The 25,358-nt window shown below is 43.0% G+C and overlaps 2 protein-coding genes across 3 annotated transcripts; one reads left to right on the forward strand and one right to left on the reverse strand.

The window, feature by feature from the left end:
* Window positions 1-1,248: 1,248 nt before the first annotated feature.
* tmem167a (transmembrane protein 167A) lies at window positions 1,249-4,010 on the reverse strand. The gene is made up of 4 exons (XM_030358646.1): window positions 3,913-4,010; window positions 3,177-3,286; window positions 2,430-2,464; window positions 1,249-2,007 (listed from the first exon to the last, which is right to left on the reverse strand). The coding sequence occupies exons 1-4, from the start codon at window positions 3,913-3,915 to the stop codon at window positions 1,937-1,939; spliced, it is 219 nt and encodes a 72-aa protein (XP_030214506.1). The 5' UTR covers window positions 3,916-4,010; the 3' UTR covers window positions 1,249-1,936.
* LOC115545457 (DNA repair protein XRCC4) lies at window positions 4,004-22,129 on the forward strand. Of its 2 annotated transcripts, none has more exons than XM_030358645.1 (7): window positions 4,004-4,089; window positions 7,561-7,721; window positions 8,501-8,715; window positions 16,246-16,412; window positions 17,299-17,469; window positions 17,997-18,070; window positions 21,728-22,129. In XM_030358645.1, exons 2-7 carry the CDS (start codon window positions 7,583-7,585, stop codon window positions 21,853-21,855), a joined length of 894 nt encoding a protein of 297 aa, XP_030214505.1. In that variant the 5' UTR covers window positions 4,004-4,089; window positions 7,561-7,582; the 3' UTR covers window positions 21,856-22,129. The 2 variants fall into 2 exon arrangements, with proteins under 2 accessions (XP_030214505.1, XP_030214504.1); XM_030358644.1 differs by having other exon boundaries at window positions 4,006-4,089; window positions 17,991-18,070.
* The last annotated feature ends 3,229 nt before the right edge of the window (window positions 22,130-25,358 follow it).

The following is a 25,358-nucleotide window of genomic DNA, read 5'->3' on the forward strand; positions in this document are numbered from 1 at the left end:
CAAATTTTATGCATTTTAGCTATTTAATTATATTTAAATCGTTGATTTCTCTATTGCCGTTATTCAGGTTTTGCAATCCTGGGTGTTTGTTTGTTTACATAGTACATAATACTTTATCGTATACTTGTAGATTGAATCTTGAAGAACATTGTGGTTTAATTCTCCGCTTGGCCTCCCTGTGTTGGCAGTACTTCAGCAGGATCCCGGGCGGGTGCGTGAAGAGAAACAGTGTCACACTGGGTAGGGAGGCCTTATTTCTCTCTGTGCTTGCTCACTTGGCATCAGATGCGTGTAAATATTGACCGGCCAATAGAAATACATTACCCATGAATCGTTAGAGACTGTAAGTCATTTTAAAAACAAAGTGAATGTTGTGTATGTTTCTCTAGGCATTCAGCACCAAATCCATTGGCAGATAATTTCCTCACACCCTTGTTCAAAACCGCATGTGACATTGAAATAGGATGAAGATAAATGGTGGAATCAAACGTTGGAATAAGAAATAATAGAGTTTGACCGCTTTCCCTGAGCATCTAACTGCTCTCTGAATAAAGTTTTTCACATGTCTGAAGGGGGGCGAGTCAATATTCACATTCAAAGATCATCTCGCTGAATTATACATTGATTTCCGATCAACAGCGTTGAATAGGAACTGAAATTGCCATTCCCTCCTTTCATCCTCACCAAATGCATTAGCTGTGTGGAGCCGCGCCACTTCCCTTTAGTCATCCCGTATCTCTTCTCAGGGTGATAGCAGCCGGTGACTAAGAGTGTCCTCCTACTCTGTGTCTCCTCTCCCTGCGTCACCAGTCTGATACGAACAGCCTTACGGGCAGGCTCTGCTTGATGCTTTATCTGAACCAGTACAGGCCAAAACGGATGCGCCCAAACAGAGGCCAGAGGGAATGCAGTTTTTCCCAAGACAAGTTCTGTGATGGGAGGCTGTGGAGAGTTGGATCAGTCATCATCAGACTATCAATATTTGTTAGTAAATTTATTAAGTTAATAATTCGTTTTGTACTAGGTTGAACTTTTAAACTTTGTGGTTTAAAGACTTTTATATGGTTTTAACTGCAGCAAACAATAGTCTGTAGAGAGCAGCGAGTGGCAGAAATAAGCCAGCACTGTCATAGAGGGCATTATTTTAGGGCTAAAGAGGAAACACAATAATCGCACCTCCAACTTTAATAATGTGCTGAAAGCAGGCTGAAGACCAATACAAAGGTTGTATGGAGAGAAAAGTCAAAGTGCATTTCAAAAGTTTCTTTAATAAATATTGCAAAACTTAATGAAATAAAAAGAAAAAAAATTATAGGTTTTGAAGCAACAATTGGCCAGCATCACATTTTAAGCAAAGATTACTTTCCTAATATTGGCGCTGTCGTAATTAAAAAGCAACATCGTTGGCGGGCCAGGTACATTTGGATAATGATAATAATAGTATCGAGCAATGTTATGTAGATACAATTTTTTATATCTCCAATATTGTCATTAACATTTACTTTTACTCAATTAAACCGTTAGAATTTATCTGAAGAAATAATGTCCATCTATTTGGAAAAGTCAAACATTTGAAATTGATGGACGAGGTGTACCCCAACAGAACAGTGGATGCACGACCAAAGGGGACGTTTTTAAAGAGAAACAACAGAGGAAACATTGGCCCCAACACTCCAGCTGTTATACACATTGTGCACATAAGAATAGACACAGGTAGACTGCACAATCCCGGGAGAAATGTAGACACCCCCATTTTGTTCTTCATACAGCTCTTCTCCTCGAACACATTTTATTTTTCCATGGCAAGGAGGAGGGCGTGTGGATGGATCTTCCTTCTCCATGCATGATATCGAAGTTAATGCCTTTGGAGTTTTTTTCTGTCCATGTTATCGTTGTCCATCATGAATTCAGTCCATTATCACACTCTGTGGTTGGGCTACTGCATGAAGAGTATACTAAAAGCCATACCGATGCAGAACGCAGCCACCCAGGGACTCTTCCGTTCACCTGATGCAGAAAAGACATCGACTTTGACCAAGTACTCAAGTTACAAATTTCTAAATAAATTCCACTTAGTGTGTCAGTGATTCAAACACAATGGACCATGCTTAGAATGCAGTCGTGCGAACGCTTTCTAGATGCACTGAAGACTCATTTGGAGATGCCGCATACTAATTTAAGTGTGGAAACATATTGTTCTTGCCAAATAACAGATGTAATTCAGCCTGGCTGAAGCGATTATTAAGTCTTATTTTTACTTTTAATAAGAGGCATAAACCCAACAATGCAAAAGTGCATATCAGCTATGTCGCAAAAAAAAAAATCATAAGTGATCACTCTCAGGACACATAGTTATTGCTATCAGTGCATCTTATTCTCTAGACACCAGGTCTGGGCAGAACCTTGATCCCAACCAAATCATCACTTACCTATTCTGGCACATTTCCAGAAGATACCTAGAAGCCTGTAAGAAAAAAATAAAGAACAAAAGACCAGGTTATATTATATCAAGTGTCTGGATAAAGAAGAGTGAGATAAATAGAACTGATACAATAGCCTTGGGTTTTATGATAAGAGTTGATGAATGAAAAGATCTTGACGCTGCATTACTATTACCAAACATATATACATGTATACATACATACATATATATATATATATATATATATATATATATATATATATATATATCTTTATTTGGTGTTGAATTGGCATGTTTGCCATTCATACATTTTATGTTCTTATATAGTTATGTTCTACTGTATTGTATAATGTGTGTTGTTTTTTCACAGTATCAAGATGTTGCAGTATCATTTAGTAAACATCTGCATGCTCTTATTATGCATGCTCGTTAACTAAGTCCTAAAAGTCTACTTGCCTAACATGAGAACAGATCGCTTGGTACAAAACAAATTAAATTGTATATTTAATTAGTCCATCAAGCATGTTGATATCATTTCAAATTGCACTGCATAATCAGTGTTTGAAAAGGAAAGCTTTGCTTTATTATTTCCGTAAACATTTATGGTACCCCAATCAAAGTTTTATTTTTTTATCTATCATTATAAGCAAATAGACCCCAGCCAGTTTGGATTGAAAAAATATAATAGATTTGGATTTGGATAGTTATTTTGTAAATGACGCTTTGAAACATTGCAAAGTGTGTGAAATCATACCCAGTCTTATGCTTTTCCAACAGTGATGGAGCCATTGCTCTAATGTAGGCACACGTACATATCAGCAGGAGAATCACCGTTAACAACGACTGGAAGTTGAAAATAGCAGACTGCAAAACAAAAACGACCCAATGTATTAGGCAATAGTTCTTATTGTTTCGATTGTGCCAGTAATTGTGGGCAGAATAGTTGAATAGTGGTAGGATGATTCCAGGATGCACAAGTTACATTGATCTTGATGATCTGCATAACATTGAACCATTACACTGGTTACTTTCGGGAGCTGTATGAAGTACCAAGTCCCTGTTATAAACATAACTTGTGGATCCTCATCATCATCAACCCACCCACTCCCACACCCACACACACAGCTGTAGCTACGTGGCATGGTACAACCACACAACAAAACTACGCTAACTCGCTAGTCTAAACTTGTAGTAGTACTCATGCATCAGTACATGTCTACACAACGCCTTTAACTGGATACAGTAGCATCGCACAATTCAATTTAATTATAAGGACTTAGTCATTCAATAAGCAGCTACAAAGAGACAATCATAACTTGATCGTTAGCTGACAGTTCTCATTAGCTACACGCATTAGCTCTGGCTATCGTTTGCTGAAGAAGTAAACCATCCACAACGTTATGTCGCACATCCAGCTATGCAGTCTTTACATCCGACTAACTATTCAATGAGCTAAAGTTAATCTTATCTTACGAGAGCGATAATCTTACCATTTTTTTGTTGTTAATCAAAGACACATCACACTCCCGTTTTTTTCCGGTTCTTTGGAGTTACGTAGCCACGCAAGTGACGTTCTCGTTTGTGATTGGCTAAGAAAACTAAACATCGACGTGATACAAATGTTACCACTTCCGGACTCTCACATCCTCCAAACAGTACTGTACAGGGTAAGAAGTTAAAGTGATGATTACTTACAGTGGAGATACAAACTATCTTAGCTATCAAAATCGTCTTCTGAGCTTATCTGTTATCACGTTGTTTTTATTTATCCTCTTTATAACAGGGGAAATGGGGTCTTTCAGCTTCAGTGAAGGCAGCAGCATGAGGCTGAGGGCTGTATTTGTGGTCCGCTGACCATATCCCCTTTGCTGCTTTGTTCTAAATTAAAAAAGGGTTGATTATGACAAATTAAATATGGCCCCCCAGATACATACCTTACATGTTGAAGATATCCATCCTCCATAATAACTCTTCTGCTAGAATATCCATTTCTCAGATGTCTGACTGCGTTTTTTATGGTTCATTCTTCGCACATTTATGTCTTCTTCCTTGCAACCATGCGACGGCCACAGCATCTTGATCACATTTATACCATGTTGTAATTCCTAAACCGTATGCCAATTTCACAATCCAAATGTAAATAGAAAAATTTTATATTGCACACCACCCCAAAAATATGTAGCATATTTCCGACATACAGTTGGAGACTTGTATAGTTGGAGCCTGGTTGATGTAACATTATGTCTGTGGAATGAACACACAAGTTTACTTGTATTACGCATAACACACATAATGTACATGTGCTTAGCCAATAATCAAAAAATAAATTTGCTATGGTAAAACCAGTTTTTAACAATACTGTTGAGAATTTGACTAAGCAAAATCACTCATATGGATCAATAGTATATGATTTTATTTTACCATCATGAAATACGTTGAACCACATCTATCATGGTATGTCAATTTTACACAGCAGTAGTACAGAGATGTAATGCAATTTTACCATCATGAAATATGTTGAACCACATCTCAATTATTCCGATTTTATAGAACACACTATTAACACAGAATCATGACCTTCTTCCAAATCAAAGAATCATGTCATTGTTGTGTATTGATATTTTCATACAACCATGGCACACTTCGATTTCGTCTGACAGACCAGACTGTTTGTTCCGTGCCACTTGGAGGTCTTTCTCTTCCTGTCTACTGATTTTATTGTCATGAAATGGCATGTTCTCAATTCTTGTATAGCATTATTCTTTTAGTTATTGAAGTTATTATTGGTTTTCTTCTGATTTATATGCTCTTGAAACAGTACTTGGAGTTCTTCAAACTGCAAATCATGATGTAATTGCATTTTAGGCAAACTACACAGCTAGACAGTGCTTGACTGTCTGTGGTCCACAGTGTGTCTGTATTGTTAACAAACAACTAATGTCCGAGGTGAAGCACCTTGACTCAATGGCCAGGTTTATTAAATTCCTCCAAAATGGTTCTCAACTACTACTCATCCTTACTGGATATTGAAGATGTTGAACACTTAAAGCTGACCAGGTATCTTCAATATGTTGCTGGAGCTAGAGTAGTGTGCAGAATATCTCTACAGATCAGCAAAGGTCGCAACACGGACCCTACAGGCAAGTTCCACATGTTTTGCTTTTGACAAATGTATTGCTCATATGTGAAAAGCAATCTATTCTTTAGTGTTTGAAATAACTTTAAAATCCTGGACACTTAACAATTTATGCGTGGGAAGTAAATTGTGTTTTCTAACTACGCTGTCTGTTTGTGTGTGTTTGTGTGTGTGCACGTGCGTGTCTTGACCTTTTGTGTCACGCACACCTGGAACTCTGCGTGCTGCGCGCATCTAGTGGTTGTAATGGTTCATTGAACGGTACTGCGTTGCAGAGCGAAAACCTCCATCTGCCGTTCCTTGCAGTGCGATCTGTTTATTTAATTGGCGTGTACTTCTGTCATTACTGCAGGCAGGTCATCATCCCTGCAGAGCAGATGCTACAGTTACTAATGAGTAGCTGGGATCCCTTTATGAGGTTAAAGTTGACTCCTGAAACCTGTTGCTGATACTCCTCACTCAGGCCACACCCACCTCCCTTTCTGAAGGACCAGGGGTCAACTTTAATCGGAGGTCCTGTATGTGTGTGTGCGTGTGTACAGTGCATGCAGGTATGTGTCTTGCCTCTGCAACATCCCTCAGTATGAATCCTCTTCGACATCTGCTCTGTCAGCCCTTCTCTCAGAGAGCCTTTGTACATAAAGGAACCTCCAAGCCACGCAATAAGTTATGGCACGCTCTGCGAAGGGGCTCATTTTCAGTTTTCAGACATGTCCATTTTGGCCACCTGCCAATATGCCTGTCCCTTTTCACGCTGCCCTGTAGTTAGGCCAGGGGAAGATGTCTTCCGCGCCTCTAACCTGGTGTTCTAATGGTTTCGGAGGTGTTCTAATGGCGTGTTCTCACCTGGACTTCTGCAATCAAGTAAAAGTTTCGCTCGCTTCATTTTGTGAACGGGATCGAAAGAGATGGCCATATGCATGTTCTTAGGTTGTTTTTGTTAGGGATTTGTCCATCGGTAATCCGATTTCATGGAGTAAAATTGCATTGTGGTTCTCTGCACTTTAATAGAGGAAGGTCGCAATGTTGGCGAATGAGCTTAAGAGCAGTACACCCCTAAACAGCTGTTCCTTATCCAGCTTCCCTCTCTACCTCTGACCATGATGAAATAGGGTGGTTATTGCTGAAACTTTTAACTTCATGCACTTTCGTAGAAGGGCGATTGTAGTTATCTATATGTGAAAATAAAGAATGATTTGTCTCTTCAGCTGTTACAGCAGCTAGAGGTGGACACTGAAGGGGGACACTGAAACAAAGAGATATGAAAAGTAGACTGAAAAATTAGGATTAAAAGTGGATTGTCAAAAGTCTATATAAAGCCATGCACAAATTAAATATAATATATTACATTTAGGTAAAATAAAAAAACATCCTGGCTTGATCGCCAATAGATGAAACGTAATTTTAATCATGATGTTTTCGGGGTAGGTATGACTCGGGGAATGGAATTATAATTATTTTTCTATGAAATACACATTGTATGTGCACCTTATCCCAAAAGGTGTGCACCTTGTGTCTCTCCGGCTCTTTAATACATGTCGAGTTGAGTCAAGTCAAACTCATTTGTATCGACCTTACACCGTTAACAACTCAAAGGGCTTCACTTGACGGACAAGAGAAACTCACAAGGAACAGGAAAGGAAGATCCCACTTTCCAGGAATAGCTTCCACAGAAGGAACTATGCATGCAGGGAAGAGCGTGGCAATGATTCACATACTTTCAGGGCATCTCTTTCAGTTCCCTCTTCAAGTAATCAAACAAAATTAGATACATTTATTTCAAGATAAATCATTTTCTTGTAAGGACAAGACTTTTAATTTGTGCTATTGTCTGTGCTTTGCTTCAATACAGACCCTTTTACAATGTAATTCAAGCACATTGTGTTGTGAAGTATGACCAACATCAACAGCATGTTCTCTTAATGGTCATCGGCTCTTTGAGGAAGACCTCATAGATAATAGACGCACCATCTTGAAGGCTAGTGTTTATTTTCTACTGCAGGTCTGAAGGCCATGGCGAGACAATGAGTGGCACAGTGCTCAAGATCAATGTGGCCTCTCACCCAGACACCCCCTACTTCCTACGGACGGAATGGGCTGGAGACGTGGGTGCTGGGTTCACTCTGGCTCTCACCGATGGCAGTGCTGCCTGGATAGGAGAAGGTAAGGGAGCTGCAAACCCAGCACACATAAACATGCATTGTATGATTCCACGTGAAGCCACATGTATGAATGCAAAAAACAAAACAAACTAAAAACTAAACAAGAGACCAATTAAAGGTAATAAAGAAATTACGTTTGTACAGGCTATGGTTGTATTACAGCAAGGCCCGCGATCAACACCATTCACTTTTGGCTCTACCGAGCTGTCATCAGGTCTGACAGTCAGCAGGTCTTCACTATGCAACCACCTGGCTGAACCCCAGCACAAAGCTATTGACTCATTAGTTAGTAGAGGGACCACATTGAACATTTTCTGCTTCACTTATGGGCTCCAGCTTACAGGTGTACCCGATGGATTCAACCAGTACAAGACCTATCATTGTATGTGTAATGGTGTATTTTTAAGTGGATACTATGGTGACCTTGTAAAGGTATCTGTAGCATAATCGGGCACACTGGTGCACCTATGGCCTTCCATCTGGACAGCTGAAGGGCAAAGATATGCTGGCTTTGACAGATATGTGGACACTCGCACGGCAATTGTCATTTGTGCGCCCCTGTACAGGGCTCTTTGATTCTGTGTTTAGCTTAAGATAATTGGGACCTTCAGCCCTTTGGGAGCAGCTGTGCAACAGCGAATTGCTTGATCCTAACATTTTTGTTGCCGACTGTCTTTGAAGGTGTTCACACATTACTGTATAGTTGCATGTTTACGTTTGAGTCTGTAGCCGAAAGCATGTTTTCCCTGAAGGCTGACCAACTGTATATTTTGCGTTCAGTTTCCGAGGACGAGGTGACAAGGGAGGCGAGTGACATGGGTGTTGACAGGCAACAATATGTGGACGATCTTCATCAAGCCCTGGTGGAAGGTGAAGAGAGAGGAAGAGAGGGAGGAAGTGGAGGAGGTCACAAAGCCGAAAAGGACAATTACTCTTTTCACCTTACACCAGATCATTGCCATCTGTCATATGAGAAGACCTGCAAAGGAATTTTGGTAAGCAACTAAACAGGTGATGCTATTTTATGCGGACTATAATAAGGCAACTATCATGTTCTTTATAAAGATGGAGGTGTCAAATTGCCTTCTACCTTATTAATGTGCATTCCACAGCCTCCCATATCAGAGCTTTCAGAAGATGTTCTCAGGTGATTGTCTAAAATATATTTTGCAATCTGTGTTGTAATGATGGGATTTACATTTAGCATTTGAGTCAAACACACTCACCACTAAATGATCCAGCCTCTATCATTTAATTGGGTTCTTCGAGTTCATAATATCTTTTTTAATATTTGCTACGGCCCCTGAGGTGGCCAATTTGGGTTTGGTTTGTTCAGCTTTTCCTTTCACAGCGAATTACTTTCATTAAGTAGCATATAGGTTTAGTTAATTGTTTGTTGGCCCAAATTATAGTGAATCTCTGACTACGTTTACTCATCCCATCCTTGTTCCCCAAGGATACATATATTTCCTAACAACATGCAATTGTGCAGAAAGGAAGTATTTTGCTTTACAAGGGGCTGTTTAAAAGATAAGGTTTACAGCCTCCCCCAGTATTATGGTATGATCGCAGGAAGGTATCCCCAGGCTATTGATAGGAATCTGACAATTTGTTTGCATTGTACTAGTGCTGAACATTATAATTTTCTTCTTTCTTCCAGGCATATGCCCCTTTAAATAGAAACCTTCTATCTATAATTGAGCAAATCTTCAATTTGTTAGACCCATCACAAGTATAGTAAACTCTACCTTGTTTGAGAGTTCCTAAGATTGAGTAATTCTCCTGGTGCTTCGCCACGATTGATGTTGAATTTCTCCCAAAAATGGTAGCACGCTGTTAGCCCCGGGCTAGCAGGTCACCGGGGGTCCTGTGACCGCAGCAATAGAAAGCATGGGGGCTTAATGCCAGGGGGTTAGGAACACCGGGAGGCCACAAAAGGCCTGATTTATGGACTGCGCTACCTTGATCAAACAACCAAGGTTTCTTTTTCCCCTTCGGCCAACACTGAATGCATGTTGGCCATTTAAGTTAAGCTGGTAATAACTGAGACATGGACATGCATCTTTTCTTTAGCATATCCTGGATGAAAGGATGCAAGAGTCTCAAAAGCCATACTCATTCATCCTCTGATATTTAGACAAGAGTGCAATCAAGGAAAAAATAATTATGTATATATATGTATTAGTTATTCTATCGCTGTCTCACACCTGCTTCCTTTCTCTCCAGATTTTCCCTCAGTTCTTTTTCCATGCCCCCTAGAAATTTAATAATTTAAGGTTAGAGATATGAGCAAAATGAGGCAAGCTTCCTTTTAGGAGCAAACTAAATAGAGTGCAGGGACAAACCAGGTGGTGAACCTGACATTGATATTTTATGAATATGACCCCAGAACTTGTAATGATATGTGTAATTAGGGGTTTCATGGTTAACCTGCTCCTAAGCAGGTATTTAAGACGACCTAGCCAGACTTTAACTCCTCCTTAATGTCTCTTTAAGTACTTCTCCATCACAATGGCAGAAATCGATGATGTAACTCGGACAGATATAGCACGCTCATCTGCTTTACGATTGGTGAAGATAAGAGGCAGAGAAGAATACCCTTTCATTTTGTCTGCTTCAAATCAACATACTCTGATATAGCTCTAGTGATTGTCTGGATGAGGGTTCCATAAATATATTGCGAACGATTAATATGGGTGCATATTCATTAGATATCGGATGAAGGTTTGAATCTTCGCACATTCACAGTTCGTTATTTTGTTCCGTCTTTGCTGGTTTTCAGCCATGTTGGAGGTTTCAAGGAACTTCTTTAATAACTACTTTTTAAATGAATTCTTAAGGGAAAACCACGTTTTTTTTATCCTTTGTAAGCTGCTAGATATTGTTATTGCTGCTGGCAGACATTTTCAATTGGCTGATACTGTATCTACAAATGACTCCATTATTGTTTCTCAGTTAGAGACTTCTAACCAGCTCTCAGTCTCTGCTCTTGTTCTTTCATCCTGTCTTCTCTCATCTCTTCTCCATATTCTGTAGCCATTCTTTTTCTCTTTTCCTTTTGCAGTTCTGTCAGAAATCACTCATGTCATAGATGTGTTGGATGAAATAGAATGGTAACTCACTTAAGTTTGGCAGTATGGTTGCACCCTTTTAGGGAGCTCCCTGCTGTCGGATTTATAGCATGACACACAGGTCAGATACAGCATACCGACATTTAACCACAGAGAGCACTATACCATCGCCCTATGGGGTACATCGTCTATCCCAACCCATTGTGTTGCACACTAACCTTGGCAGAAAATGTGTGTGTGAGATGGAAGGTCTTAAATTGACCGCCTATCTGTGTATTTGCAATTTGATTGGACCAGGTTAGCTGTCCGTTGATAGGTGGCACGTGACTACATAGAGGGCCCTGCCACAAATGGCATGGCCAATAAAAATCACAAGTTTTCATTGTTTGTTTCTTCTGCCTCAGCTTGAAACCAGGCTCTCAATGGTTTGACTCTCCAAGTTTTCCGTAAGTCATCCGTAGATTCATCAGCAGACCTGAAGACATATTCTGCCTAAGTCTGTTTACAGATGAAGTTGATTTAGTTGATTCTCATCTAACTGAGCCCTGTTTAGCAGGCCTCTGAGCTCAGGCTCTTGCTATCGCCTCTCATCTTTCAATTGCAAACTGCTCATCAGTGCAGTGTGGTAGCTCTTCTGTTTGTTTCTTCTTGTTTCCACTCAGCTGTACTTTCTCTGCTCTTTTATTTTTTGCTTCAGTCGTCTGTATAACTGTTGCCTCCCTCCACCTCCATCCTCTACTCATGCTCATTTCCTTACCGTTGCATTCACCTTGCACTTATTGTCCATTCATTCCTTCAAACCCTCATCTCCTCGGCCCTCTCTCATCCCATCAAATCCTGCAGCACGCCCCTTCACCAGCCTATTGTCATCTCCCACATGTTCAGATATATAAGACTTCTTCCTCAATAGCGTCCTCTTCAACCATGGTGGTCCATCTTCACCATGCTCATGTTTGGCCTCTGATCTTTTTATGTTTGTATTCTGTATCCATCATTCTGCATCTAACTATGGCCTATTCTTGTTTATCCGAGTTTGGACACTTGATGTGGCTCAACTGGGTAATTATTGATGTGGTATGCAGTGTTTTGACTCTACATCGATATTTTTTAAACCTCCTTTTATGTGTGTATGTAGTATTTACCGATGTGTGTGTGAACCGATTTTCATATGACACTGTGTGGTCGCCATATTGTCCCCCTCTATCTCTGTTGTGGTGGGCTGTAGAAGAGTGTGTCCACCTTCGACGGAAACAAGTGGATTATCAGGGCCGGTCTGTCCGTCTGTCTGCCCAACGTCGCCCCTTACTTCCTGCCCGCTATCTGACCTCACGCCTCTGCACAGAAGTCTGGGAGGCAGATGGGCTTGCTCTCCGCTTGATGCCAGAGAGAGAGAGAGAGAGAGAGAGAGAGAGAGAGAGAGAGAGAGAGAGAGAGAGAGAGAGAGAGAGAGAGAGAGAGAGAGAGAGAGAGAGAGAGAGAGAGAGAGAGAGAGAGAGAGAGAGAGAGAGAGAGAGAGACCCTTGCTCTGTCGCCATAGCCACCTCCCGCACAACGCCAAGCTGCTTATCTTTGTGGATCAAAAGGCTGTGCACAAGGACTTCGTTCTATTCCTGCTTATCTTTGTGTTTTTCCTACGCGCTCAATCGAAAACAAAATGGGGGCATCATCACGCATTAAATAACTGATGTTGACATGATACATACATCGCTATATTGCATGTAGTTTATGGAGGCGCTAAAATTATGAAATGCTCATCTATGAATAAGAATTCTACAAGCTATAGCTGTAGCCATCTTATTACAATAAGATCTGGTTATCCCATGGGATGGAAAGTTCACCCGAGGACACGGCAGAGGGAGGGGGGGGGGGGGGGGGACTGATACGGAAAGCTTTGTTCTCAATGGTTATGGTAATGTAACTGGGGGATGGAGGGTCCTTTGGACTTTCCCTTCCACACCTACATTTAGACACAAACAAACACACAGACACATACATACATACAAACCTTTCACACCGTGCTGTCAACAGATACCCGATAGATACGATATTTAGCAGTCCGGTTCTCATCTCATTGCTAACGAAAATGTTCTTTAGATTTTGTTGTATTATGTCCAGTAGTGTCCCTCCGCCTCTGGGTGGGAGTGTGGGTGCCAGCGGTCCACAGTAGTCCTGCGTGAAGCCTGGCACACTCAGGCTTCACGCCATCTGACCTCCCACAGGCTGGCAGCCGCCGGCTCACACACACGGCACTCTGACCTTTGGGCTTGTATCGCTTCCACACAGGAGGAAAGCGGGGGATTGTCACCGTCTGGAAACTCTGCCCGACCCACTGTTGTTTTCCACAGCGCCGCGTCTCGCCATGTCGTCTGTCACGTTGACTCAATTGTCTCTATTGGGCGAGATTTTGGCTGTGGATGTCCTCCATTTGGCTCTTGCAGTGAAAAAAACAATGGGACACAAGATGGATGCCATCAATGAAGTCTATCCATTTTTTATGATTTAATCAAAATGATCTAATAAAAATGAACCCCCCGATAATGAGTCTGCCGACTCAGTCGGGGAGAGGGGGTGGGGGGTGCGCGGTGATCCTGGCGGAACTTGGCTCTGATTGACATGTAGTTTCGGGGGCAGGGTCTCAAGAAAAACTGTTTTGCCGCCCCCGCAGAGTTGAGGGGGAAAATATTTGATAGTAGTTTGATATCAACGGGCAAACTCCCGACTCGCTTGGGGAGAATGAGACCGGAATCTGCGATAACAGTGGCAACAGCCAATATGGAGAAGAGAGCCTCCCGTTTCTCCTAGCGGATGACTCAGATATCTGGATTCAAATGTTGACAATCAGACATAAACCCATGATTTTCCTCCTTGTAATTTTAAATCGCTTAAACTGCTGCTTTACTGTTTACCAGGGCAACAAGGCCCTTTGTCTTACTTGCGGAAATGCAGGCGGGAAATGGTTCTTGAAATGTTGCTTTCAGTAGAGTTGACTGAGCCTTTCATCAGAGAGGGGTTTTGCAGCAACTGCCCTGTAAGATGTGTCTCCCCCAGAATGCCTAAGGTTGCCTAGTGTGGACCACACTAGGGGTTGGTCCACACTGGACTGATCGTCAAGACCATCCGCGTCGTGTGTACTGCCGAATGCCAGCCCTGACTTTTGGGCAACAGCCTCAACGGGGAACCCCAGAGGCACAGGAATGTAAAGGAACAGACCCATGTGTGCGGACAGCCCTGGCCCTGCCACGGTGTTACTGGGCTTTCATCAAAGTGGGGACTGGTGCTTTGTTATTATTATATTATTATTACTATTATGCCGCAGATGTAAGCAAAGGATTTACGTTAAAATAAAAGTGTGCAAATGGTAGGAGTTTGGCAGCTCGCTGTTCAAAGGCCTTCCAGTATCCCTGCATGAGCGGATTTATGACTGAATGACATTCGACATGACGTTCACGTGAAGTAGGAGATAACAGAGTAGGCGTAGGGGGAAAAAGAGGGGCGGGGCTGCGGTCGGTGAGATGAGGAGGCGAGATCAAAGCTTGTCGTGTGCTTGACTTACTGTAACTGTCAAAGTGCATAAGATACATGGCCTGCATGCACCAGGTGGGATGTACACAAGTCATTACGTTGAGTGATGGCACCTTCATTCACTGTCCCACCTCACGCTGAGGTAGACAAGAACCGCAATGGGAAGACTTGAGTCACGTATCTCCTTGTGCTTTTAAACCCATCTTAAACGAGGCTTGATTCACGAGGCCGCTGTTGAGGGCTGTCCCGTCCAGATCCCACCAGCTGTATCAAGTCCCAGTAGTCCAGGGAGCCAGCTCTCTCTGGTTTCTAGGAAGCGTACTGAGTCACCGATGGTGCCCACTGAACGCCTGCACTGGATCACTGTGACAATCCTCCTTTCTGCTGTGGATGTTTATGAGACCTTGGGAAGCGTCTTATTCCTATATTCTGGGTGGTCTCCTCAGTGTCCTCTTTTCCATTAGAACAACACAAAAAATGTTATTTATATATATATATATATATATATATATATATATATATATATATATATATATATAGAATGAATATATATTCGTTATTTGGGTTTGTTTTTTCTGTATATAAATGGCATCAGACCTCATCATTGCCCTTATCCCTCTGCAGCTATTTCCTCGCAGGATGTTTGGAAACACCTACGCTGCTGGCAGGCGACGGGGACACAGATTGTCCGATGTTAGCTGCAGCGCGGATTGGATAGTATTATCACGGCCATCTGGCCGCCTGCGTTCGCTGTGTGCCAACTGCCTTAGAATGCATTCGAGCATTGTTATTCAGTAGCCAAAGGCTAGAACAATACACTAATTATATTGCTTTGTCTAGGATGTTTAATGCAAATATGTAGTTTAAACAACAATATCTAGTAATACAAGCACAGGCTGTGTCCCATTACGTGTGACAGATGAATAGATGGAGCGATAACTAAGAGACCTAGATTTACTAAGGGATCAGGAGGAGGTAGAGGGAGCCGAAAGAGAGAGAGGGCGGGAGGGACTGAGTGGATAGGGAGCGAAGGAGAGAGAGAGGGAGGAAGGGAGGGGAGAGGGAGAGAGGCTGGGGATCGGTGAGTGTCCACTCATGGTAGCATGTTTAGGCTGAGGAGGGAACAGCTGTCTGGCCTGCCAGGACAGCATCCCGCCTGGACAAAAATGACAAGTATTTCATGACAGTGTTTGAAGGTGGCCGCTTTTATGGCAGCGGGTCGGCGACCCCAAACGCAGCCCCGCAAAGGTTTAGCACTTGACCACCTTCTGGTTTCCCAGGGCACTATCTGTCTGTCTATCTAGTGTGTGTGTGTGTGTGTGTGTGTGTGTGTGTGTGTGTGTGTGTGTGTGTGTGTGTGTGTGTGTGTGTGTGTGTGTGTGTGTGTGTGTGTGTGTGTGTGTGTGTGTGTGGCGGGGAGGTTGGGATGAGGGGTTGGTGTGTGTGCTGCATGCGCAAGTGAGAAGGAGAGAGCAGACAGCAGAAGGGCCTTGTCAACGGTCTCCAAGAGCAACGTTGAAACAAATACTGCACAATGCTGTGAATGAACAGTTCATCCTCCGAACAATGATAACAATTTACTGTAATATCGATAATATCAAATCAGGAAATTCATTCGTTTTTTAGTAATTGTATTATAACTTTTAAACTGCTTAGATGGCGTGTTATAGTGCTAACTGCAATAATGTGCATTGTAAGCCCTTGTAGTTTTAGAAAGGTAAACCATTGCTCATTGCTATTAAATATACATGTAAATCTGAGATAGGGGTTTTCAGCGAGAGGACTAGTTGGTCAAACTCGTCACACACTCCTTTAACCCTCACGTGGTTCATTTCTTATGTCCTCTCCTTTGCTTTCACTCCTCAATAGTCTCCTATTCACCTGTTTGTGTGTGTGTGTGTGTGTGTGTGTGTTGTGTGTTGTGTTTTAAAGATACCATTAGGCTCTGTGGAGCTGCAGCCTGCCCCTGATCCTCTGGAACTGAACCAGGAGCTGATTGGCCAGACCCTGCAGCAAGGCACTGAGCTGGGCTTGTTAAACACCAAACTGCGGGAGGAGAACCGGCAACTCAAACGGGAACACAAGCGCATCCTCAGAGAGTAAGATCACACAGATTAATCACATTTAGAATGCATAATGATGGGATATTACTGACTGTATTATTATAAGAAGAAATATAACCGTCCACAACCATCTTAAACATTTAGAAAACATAATAATGGTTTATTACTGACTATATTATTATTAGAAGAAATACAAGCATCAAGAAACATCTTAAACATCTAGTAAACATGGTATATTACTGACTATTATTATTAGAAGAAGAAACACAAACCATTCTGCTCTTAAACATGAAACCAAACACAGTGTGTTACTTGGTATTACTGACCATATGATTTAGAAGAGAAAACATCTGCTGAACACGACTGTTCACTCATTATTTCTGGTCGTGTTTTTATGTTGTTTTTTCCCCTAACAGCGGCCTGTTTCTTTTTTCCTTTGCCTAATTTGTTCTGAGGGAACAGTAATCAATCACCCGGCATAACGTCCACACAAGTGGCCAACTGGAGAGTATAGGGAGTCCCACCCTGGCCTCAGCATCACTGATGTTTACTCCTGCATTGCATTACCTCTATATTGAATTAATTACTCATTTCGTCATTGACCATAACTATCAAACTGGGACTTGATTTTATTATTCATCAACTCTCGCTTTCAGTCAAACGTATGCTTGCGGAATACAATACAAATGGCGAGATTCATATCTGTTTGGGATTTGGTCCTATTATTCAGAGGAACAACACTTCTAAAACAATTATCTCTACGTTGGGAATGCTTGAGGGTGAGTTTGAGTGTGTGTTTATTTGTGTGTATTTCTGAACGTGTATGTGTGTGTGTGTAAACACGTCTGTGTATGGCAACGGGGTAACAAACAGGGCTGGGGGCTGATGCGTGTGTGGCTCAGTGTGCGTTGGCTCTTTGCAGACTGGGGCAGCACGTCAAACACAAGGAGGCGACGGAGCAGAAACTCTACTCTCGCTTCGTCACGGTGCTGAACGAGAAGAAGGCCAAGATCCGAGGCCTGCGTCACTCCGTCCGTCAGCTCCAGCGCACCGCACACAGCGACGATGAGGAGGAGGACAAGGAGGAGCAAAGGTCAGCACAAAGCGCCTCCACTATGCTCTACTGACCGGGGGACCCAGACCCCCGTGGTACAGCTGGTATTCTGGTTTCTGTAGCGGTACCGACTCCACATTTTGAGGTCGGTATCGACTTCGAAATGGCTTTGGCTGAAGTGAAAGTATCCCGTCTTTAGGGAGTCTAGGGTGTGATGGCTTGTACTGCATCTAGTCCACCCTCTACATAAAATAACGTAATGATTTTCAGCCCCACCATTAAAGATAGAATTTTTCTCAAATATTTTTGGCTTCATTGTTATTTTCATTGGTAAATAGAGTCTAATCTTCCATATATCAGTATCCAAATTAAAGAAATATGTTTTTTGCTTCCATTAGTGGATGGATATTTTTGCTTGTTGCGACATACTGCAAACCCTGGTAGAGGATCCTGTTTGAAGCCTGTTTACTGATTACAACAAGCTGAATTCTGTCCCGATGATGCTTTGTGTGTTCATTTTGGCTTTGTATTTGCCAAACCATCCTTCTGTTTCCATCCAGCAACAGAGAAGATGAAGACGTTACTAGAGAAGAGGAGACGAGGATAACGCCATCTCAGCAGCCAACCATACTCATTACAGGTTTGTACGTCTGTTCATGTGTGTCTTTTTTAATATATATGGCTAAGATTCATAGCAATGATTGCTTCTTCGTACCCAATCGCAAACTGGGCCATTGAACTGGTCTGAACCCACTCACGCACACAAACAAAGAACACAGAGGCATCGGGTCGGGTGCTGACTCCAAGTGAGTTGCGTGTTCATTGCAGGTTTTTTGCCCCATGGGCAACGTTACTGTGTCAGCATCGTATTGTTACGACAGAGCACTCGCCATGTGCGCAAGCCCCCCCCCTGCCATGTGCGAAACACACACGTAGCAGGGCGGGGGGAAACGGGGCGAGAGGGAGACCGTCCAAGTCACTCCAGCTGACGCACGGGTCCTCATGTGACTCAGAGTGTGACGCAGACCTAGTCCCCAGCCGTTTTACCCTCTGCACATGTTCGAACAAGCACACATTATAAGGACTAAAGGTGTCAACACACACACACACACACACACACACACACACACACACACACACACACACACACACATACAGTGTGTCGTACCCCAGGAGGGGAGGGGTTCTGGGAAACACCGGCCGTCATGAGTCATGAACCCACCCAGTGAGGTCCTCTCTGATTGTTCCAGCACGGCGAGGCCTTGAGGTGGTCTCCCCCCCCCCCCCCCCCCCTCTTCCTGCATCAAGGGGGTGCGCAGGCGCGATTTCACGACTGCTGACTCATGCCCCCCCCCCCCCCCCCCCTCTCTCGATCCCCTGGCCACCCCCTACAGTACGGCCGCAGTCTACTGGGGTAACCACGTTGGCTTCCTTCTCAATGGCTTTGCCTGTGTGCACGCCAAAAGGCTGCGCCCCAAAAGAGTCATTATATTGCAGCAACGCACTGACGTCGAAGCAGTTGCATCAGGAGGTCTGGATTAACGTGGAACCGCTTTACTATGGGGTCTTTTGTTTTGAGTCTCACACTGTTTCAGTTGCTTTAGCCCCCCCCCCCCTCCGCCTCTCTTTTCTCTCCCTATCTCCCTGTTCTATCCCTGTTCTCTCCCTATCTTTCTGTCCTCTCCCTCTCCTGCCTTGACCCTCTGGTTCCCCAGGCTCGGGTGAAGATGGATGACGGGTTGTTCAGGGTTTAGCTCAGGGCCCTGGCCTGAGCGTTGCGGTTTGCTAGCCAGACACTCTGGTACATTGCTGACTGGTGGCCTTTCCGCAGATGTTGCGGTGCTAAAGGCCCTGTCGTCATTAACGATGCTACGGTGTTATAGTGCTCTTGATATTCATGTAATTGGTCGTATCTCACTGGCCCCAAAGCCTACTCTGTCTTCCTGAAGCTATGCCTAAAGGAGCAAGTCTAGACATGTAGGCCTACTTTATTTTGACCTGCTTGTTCTCTCTAAATATATATTCTTGCAGCTTGCCACGAGGTCTTTGACTCAAGAAACTGCTTTCTCCATCTTCAAAGAGAGAGCAATTTATTGTGTAGCCTCAATGTCTGTTTATGATGGAATTAGCTTTTTATGGTTGGTCCTATTTTTATAGTACGCGATTATAGTATGAATGTCTTTCTGGATTTTAGAAAGAACGTTGCAAAAACGATTGGCACGCATATTCAGATTTTAGGTGGATTTAGGGTGTCTTCCTGATTTAAAATTGTACCTTAATTATTATTTTAATCAAGGGGGTGTTCCCAATATTATTTATGTCTGTGTGTATAAGTGTAGTACGTTTTTACACTATAAAGCAAATGTTGTTTAAGTGCTCAGGTGGTACCAGTCTATATCCTGGCGTATGGTTTTATAATTTTTACGGACATATTTGACCCTAGTTGACCCTCCCACCCCCAGGCTGTTTTCATATCGACAGGTCTGGAAATAACTGATAATTACAGGGCAAAGAGGACGAACAAAAGAAGGAGGGAAAAAAAGGAAAGCGTTCAATCTTTGACCTTTCCCTCCAGGCCGAGCATCTGACATGGGACATGGGAAACACATCCGTCACAGAGAGGAACAAGTATTAACACCGCTAATACCACTGCTAAATACTGATGATACTACTGATAACATTACTACTATCACTACAACGCATGATATTGTTGCCTCCTGCTTACTACTTACTATTACTACTGCAAAAACTACTACTATAACTACGGCTATTGATACTACACTACTGATTCTACTAATATTATTTAAAGTGTGTCTATTAATACCAGCTGATGCTACATATTACAAATGGTACTGCTTATACTGCTGCTATTACATTTCCAGTTACTATCAGGCTTTATTTTAAACAATATTCAAACACAAAAGAAAAGGTTTTAACCCCTGGGGCGTATGCTGTTTTCAGATTACCTGTTTGTTCATCACAGAGATAACGCGACAAAGGCTTCATCTACCATTGTGCACCGGTTCAGGTTGTAAACTGGTTGGCTGTCACTGGGGAAATCCCGTTCATATCAAGGCGTTGCTTGGCTAGCAGACTAGAACCTTGGGCCCAAGGGAGGCCCATACAGCCACCAGAGGACAGAGGGATGTGTTTGAGATGCTGGTGAGGACTGCATTGCAGAAGTCCTTGTGGAGATCAGAGCCCGAAAAAACTTGTCAGACAATGAACGAGTGGTCTGAGTGAACCCAAGTATGTAAATTATTCTTATGTTTTTGGTTGTGGTGGAGGGAAGAGACTGAGTGCGGGTCAGCCCTCAGACAGCCTAGATTGATGGAGATCTGGACGGATGGATCTGTGACGTCTGTAAATACGCAAGCGGTGGTGTGACTTGAGGAAATGGGAAACGTACGAGAGGGCGCGTCAAAAGCTTTGGAATAAAGTAGTTAAAAAGAAGGACGCAAGTAGAAAAAAAAACCTCAAAGGCTTATATCGTATCATCAGAACACATCCACAAACTGCTGTTGCACTCTAACTCTCCCAATCAGGTAAGTGGGATGTCTGCAGCCAAAGAATGAACGACGACAACGACTTACGTCAGCCTTGCCCCTTTAGGGCGTTCATCTAGCATTCACCTTTGTGTCTGCCTCATTCTTGAAACTCCAAGGCTAGCATCAGCCCCCTGAGAGGACCGCGGGGTGTGAGTCGCTCTGTCTATCTGGACACATTTGTGACCTTGTTTGTTTCCTGTCTAGTAGCTGTACCGAAATGTTTGGCTGTGTGGAATGTTGTCTCTCTCTACCGATGAGGGCCACAGGGCATTGGTGATGAAGGGTCTGTGAGGGGTCCCCAGAGGTTATCTGATGTATAATCAGTCATAAAATCTGCCACACATTGCTGAGGGAAAACGCATTCAGGGTGAGGAATTCTGGTGGTGTTGCACCAAGTTGACCTGTTGCTGAAACCTGAGCCATAACAAGCACTCCAAAGAACTGATTAATGATCGATGTTCCATACCGACCAAAAGCTGATCGAGATATACAGCGACATGCCAAGACATCTGTTCCTTCAATAAATCAATAAAAAGAATACTGCTAGTGTTGACTCAAATGGGTGTAGTACATCCTGGCAATACGTTTTAAACAACAGAAATAACAACAAACAAGACAAATAACATCTGGTTTGAATTGTTCATTTATCAGTATTGATTCTGAACTCTCTGTCTTTCTCTATCTCTGTCTTCCACTTTCTGCCTTTACCTCTCTGTGCGTCTCTCTATCTGTCTGTCTCTGATGTGCAGGACGTGATCTGGTGGCTGGTGGTATACCCATGGATCAGAGCGTCCCCAGAGACCAAGCCTCTGCCCCCAGGAGGAAGCGCCGGTCTCTCCGTGTCCAGACTCGGGATTCTTCCTCTGACCCGGAGTGAAACCAACGGTGGTCACTTCAAGTACACACGATCACAACATCAACAGGAAACACAGCGCAGGATATGGGGCATCAGACTTGTTCTTTAGATTTAGTGTTGTTTTTGATATAATGTGATTATTCTCACAAATTATTCAATATTAAATTTGATGATGCATAAAAGTGAATGTAATGGGGAACATGTTTTCAAATGTTGACAGTGAACGGAATACGCTTTCTACCCCATGTGTTTTCAATTTCAATGTATTGCAATAAAATCGTATTTTATGAAGTGATTTCAACAGTGCCATTATCGTGCTTGTTAACAGTTGCAGTTGATCTGGAACCTAGAATAGCCGTGTGTGTGTGTGTGTGTGTGTGCGTGTGCGCGTGCGTGCGGGAGCGGGCGCATCTGAATGTATGCCTGCGTGTGTGCGTGTCAAGACTAGCGACATAAACACACACACGCACACACACAAATGTATGTGGATTCTCAGACTGTTGCCTTTTTAGGACTGTTTATTTAAATGACCTGCAGTGAATCATCAAAGCTAATCCCTCTCAAGAGGAAGTCAACTTGATACCTCCTATCCACTGGAAGCAAACCATTTAGGGTTTAAAAGGGTTGTTCTGCAGTCACCAATATATATTTCTAAAGAAAACATGAAAAGGAAATAGATTACCTTGTCACCCATTGAGAGCGGATTAGCGGATTTGGAACCATAACTTAGTAATCATAATGAATTATCGTCTTATCTTTATTTATTTCATCCAGAAAGCGAATTCACTCCACCTTTTAACTTTAATCCAGAACATAATTTATAAAATATTGTTATTTTTCTTGTTATATATATTATTACATTTCTTCTCATCGCTCTTGCTAATTATTTGTTGTGACATTTAAATTAAATCCTAAGAGCCTCATAACATTTCCCCACATTGACAAAGCCAGACGGTCATCTGTGTTATATGGAAACACCTATTGCATTGTTGCGCTAGGTGTTGGCTAGAAGTCCTACAGCTTGAACTTTCCCCCTTGACCTGGCACTTGCACTTTGTTGTAGCCTGTCGATTCCCCAGCTCCTTGTGAGGGGAATATGCAGTGCGGTGTTAGTTCTGCTTCGGTTTGTGAGTCCTCTCTTCAACCACCTTCAGTCACTTCATTATGTTTTGATTTGGTTCTCAGAGTTAAACGTATCCTCTCCCTTTGTGCCACCCCACCCATGTCCTCCACCAATGGAGGGGATCCAGGTGTCATCATGTGCATGATTAAAGCCTTAGTCAGTGGCGCATGAATAGGAGGTCCTGTTGAGTATCCAGCGGGGGAACGTTAACCCCTGGTCCAAAAACACTCAGCAACAACAGAGCAACCGTCTCCTGGAGGATCACTCGCATTCTGGTGCCAGACTTTAGCTCACAACATCAAACCCATTCGACCAGCAAATTCGGTTTCTTACCAACTGATCTGTCAACTGGTTTCATACCTGCCAAAATCACCATAGGAAACACAGAGCCTGGCTCTATTGTTCCCCCCCCCCCCACACACACACACACAGACTCACACACATACCCCCTTTGTAAAGCGTTTTGGGTCCCTTGAAAAGCGCTATATAAATGTATTGTATTATTATATATTATTATTTTCAGCCCAATCAGCTGAGGGTGAACACGGTTCTGCCCGCTGAAGAATCCCTCATGTGTCTTCATGGTCTTGGGACGATGGTTTCTCGTCAGACCACCTCCCTTGCTTTCCTGGGATCTGATGGCACTCTCGCTAATGTCTTGGAGGATGTGCTTGGGAAATGTTGACCAGGAGTATGGAAGCAATTTCTCCACATTGCAACTTCGCCCTCAGCTAGCAAGATCAGCTGCCAAGCCTCTCTGGCCTTGGCTGTTTGTGAGAGAGCATGCAGGGACACAACAACTGACGAGGGACAGGGGGCTACACCCATCTCAGACACCATCCCCGGCAAGGTCCGAAACCGCCTTTTACTCATTTGTCCATCCTCATATTGTCTCCTTTTGAGTAGAAGGTTCCTTTTGACCACTTGAGAGTCTTGATTTACTATCGTCTGCATTGCCATTTTTTTTATTTTTTTTGTCCTTCTCTTTGTTGCTTGAAGTCATCGTGTATTGATATTTGGTTCTTTGTTCTTTCTACTGGGCTACCTTGGGAGTATCACGTCAGGTTTTGATATGCCATTAGAGGTAATCAATACTTTCTATTTGAACCACTTGTGTATTTTGGCTGTATTTTATCACTATTTGGCAACACTGGAATAATGTATCTAAGCAGCTTGATCGACATTTGGTTGTAATCAGAACCCCCCTCCCCCCCCCCATGCGGTTGTCGTCCAGTCTGCATTGTTGAGAGCTACTGATGTAGAAGATGGAGCTGTGATGGGGTTCAAAATGCTTTCATTCACCTCTGATGCTAGCCTCAGGTCATGGGATCGTCCCAAAGCATCTCCACACGCAGAGTGCCGTCGACCTGTGGTCTTAAAGGTAGCTCTTACAAGCCGTTTTGAAAATCGGCCTCTTCTGACATCAAAAGTTGGCGTGTCCACCTAGATGTGTGCTGGATAGATCAGTCTACCAGCTTTAGAGAGGACCGTAGCAAACGTTGCTCATCTATCCGTCCTACATCTAGGTGGACACGCCCACTTGCACCTCTGATCACCCCAAATGGGTCCCACTCTGCGTGGTGGATCTGATGCTACCTCCATGTCTTCTGGAGGCCGGGGGGGGGGGGGGGGGGTTGACTCAGGCCAGCCATGCTACTAATGCTTTGAGGAATGTCACACCCCGTTTCCTCAATGGATGATGTCTCTCAGGTCCCTGTGTAAAAGGCCTTTGAAAGTAGTTCTGGAATCTCAGGGCTAGAGAAATGGATTGATATGGAGATATACTAATGATATAAATGCAACCATTTTTCTGAAAGTCTCAAAGCCATCTCAAAGCCAATGCTAAATGTACTCCATATTTTTATGATTACGAGGATTTAATTTAATTGCGTGGGATTGAGGTGAATGATGATGAGAGAGAATATTTTAAAGAAATTAGATTAGAATGAAATTACAAATGAGTATATTTAAGTACAAAGAAGCCTATATTCATCCGAGATTGCATTGTGGGAACGATACAGCTTCGTTCAGTGTCCACCCTGTTCGCACCAAATGACCCCTTTTCCCTGAAAACGTGAACGGCGTTATTGAGCCAGTGTTGACGGCCATGTCAGATGGGGAATAATTGGCAGTAATAAGTCATAAGTCACTTGCTTATCATCGTCATTCACTTAATCTGTGCACCTGTACAAGTCTCTCCATCCAGTAAATTGACAGATGTCTTCCTGCCGGGCCACAGATCCAGGGGCGGTAGACAGAGGGGGTCTTTGTTCATTGGCTCACTGCCATAGACCCAAAAGTCCCCAGAAAACGCTACAGCAGTCAACATTGCAAAGTACTAAATTCAATAAAGTATTTATATTTTTTTGTAAAGCCTCCACACTGCAGCAGTGTGTTCAAC

This window comes from Gadus morhua, chromosome 6, assembly GCF_902167405.1.
Source record: "Gadus morhua chromosome 6, gadMor3.0, whole genome shotgun sequence".
NCBI classification, from domain to species: domain Eukaryota; kingdom Metazoa; phylum Chordata; class Actinopteri; order Gadiformes; family Gadidae; genus Gadus; species Gadus morhua.

What these genes read in the sequence shown, in the direction of transcription:
- tmem167a (XM_030358646.1), bottom strand. An exon ending in TTGGAAAAGCATAAGACTGG is followed by an intron (nt 2,465 to 3,176) that starts GTATGATTTCAC and finishes TTTTTCTTACAG; the next exon opens with GCTTCTAGGTATCTTCTGGA. An exon ending in CTGGAAATGTGCCAGAATAG is followed by an intron (nt 2,008 to 2,429) that starts GTAAGTGATGAT and finishes TTTCTGCATCAG; the next exon opens with GTGAACGGAAGAGTCCCTGG.
- LOC115545457 (XM_030358644.1), top strand. Translation starts at nt 7,583, where the DNA reads ATGAGTGGCACAGTGCTCAAGATCAATGTGGCCTCTCACCCAGACACC. An exon ending in TGCTGCCTGGATAGGAGAAG is followed by an intron (nt 7,722 to 8,500) that starts GTAAGGGAGCTG and finishes TTTTGCGTTCAG; the next exon opens with TTTCCGAGGACGAGGTGACA. An exon ending in CACAAGCGCATCCTCAGAGA is followed by an intron (nt 16,413 to 17,298) that starts GTAAGATCACAC and finishes GGCTCTTTGCAG; the next exon opens with ACTGGGGCAGCACGTCAAAC.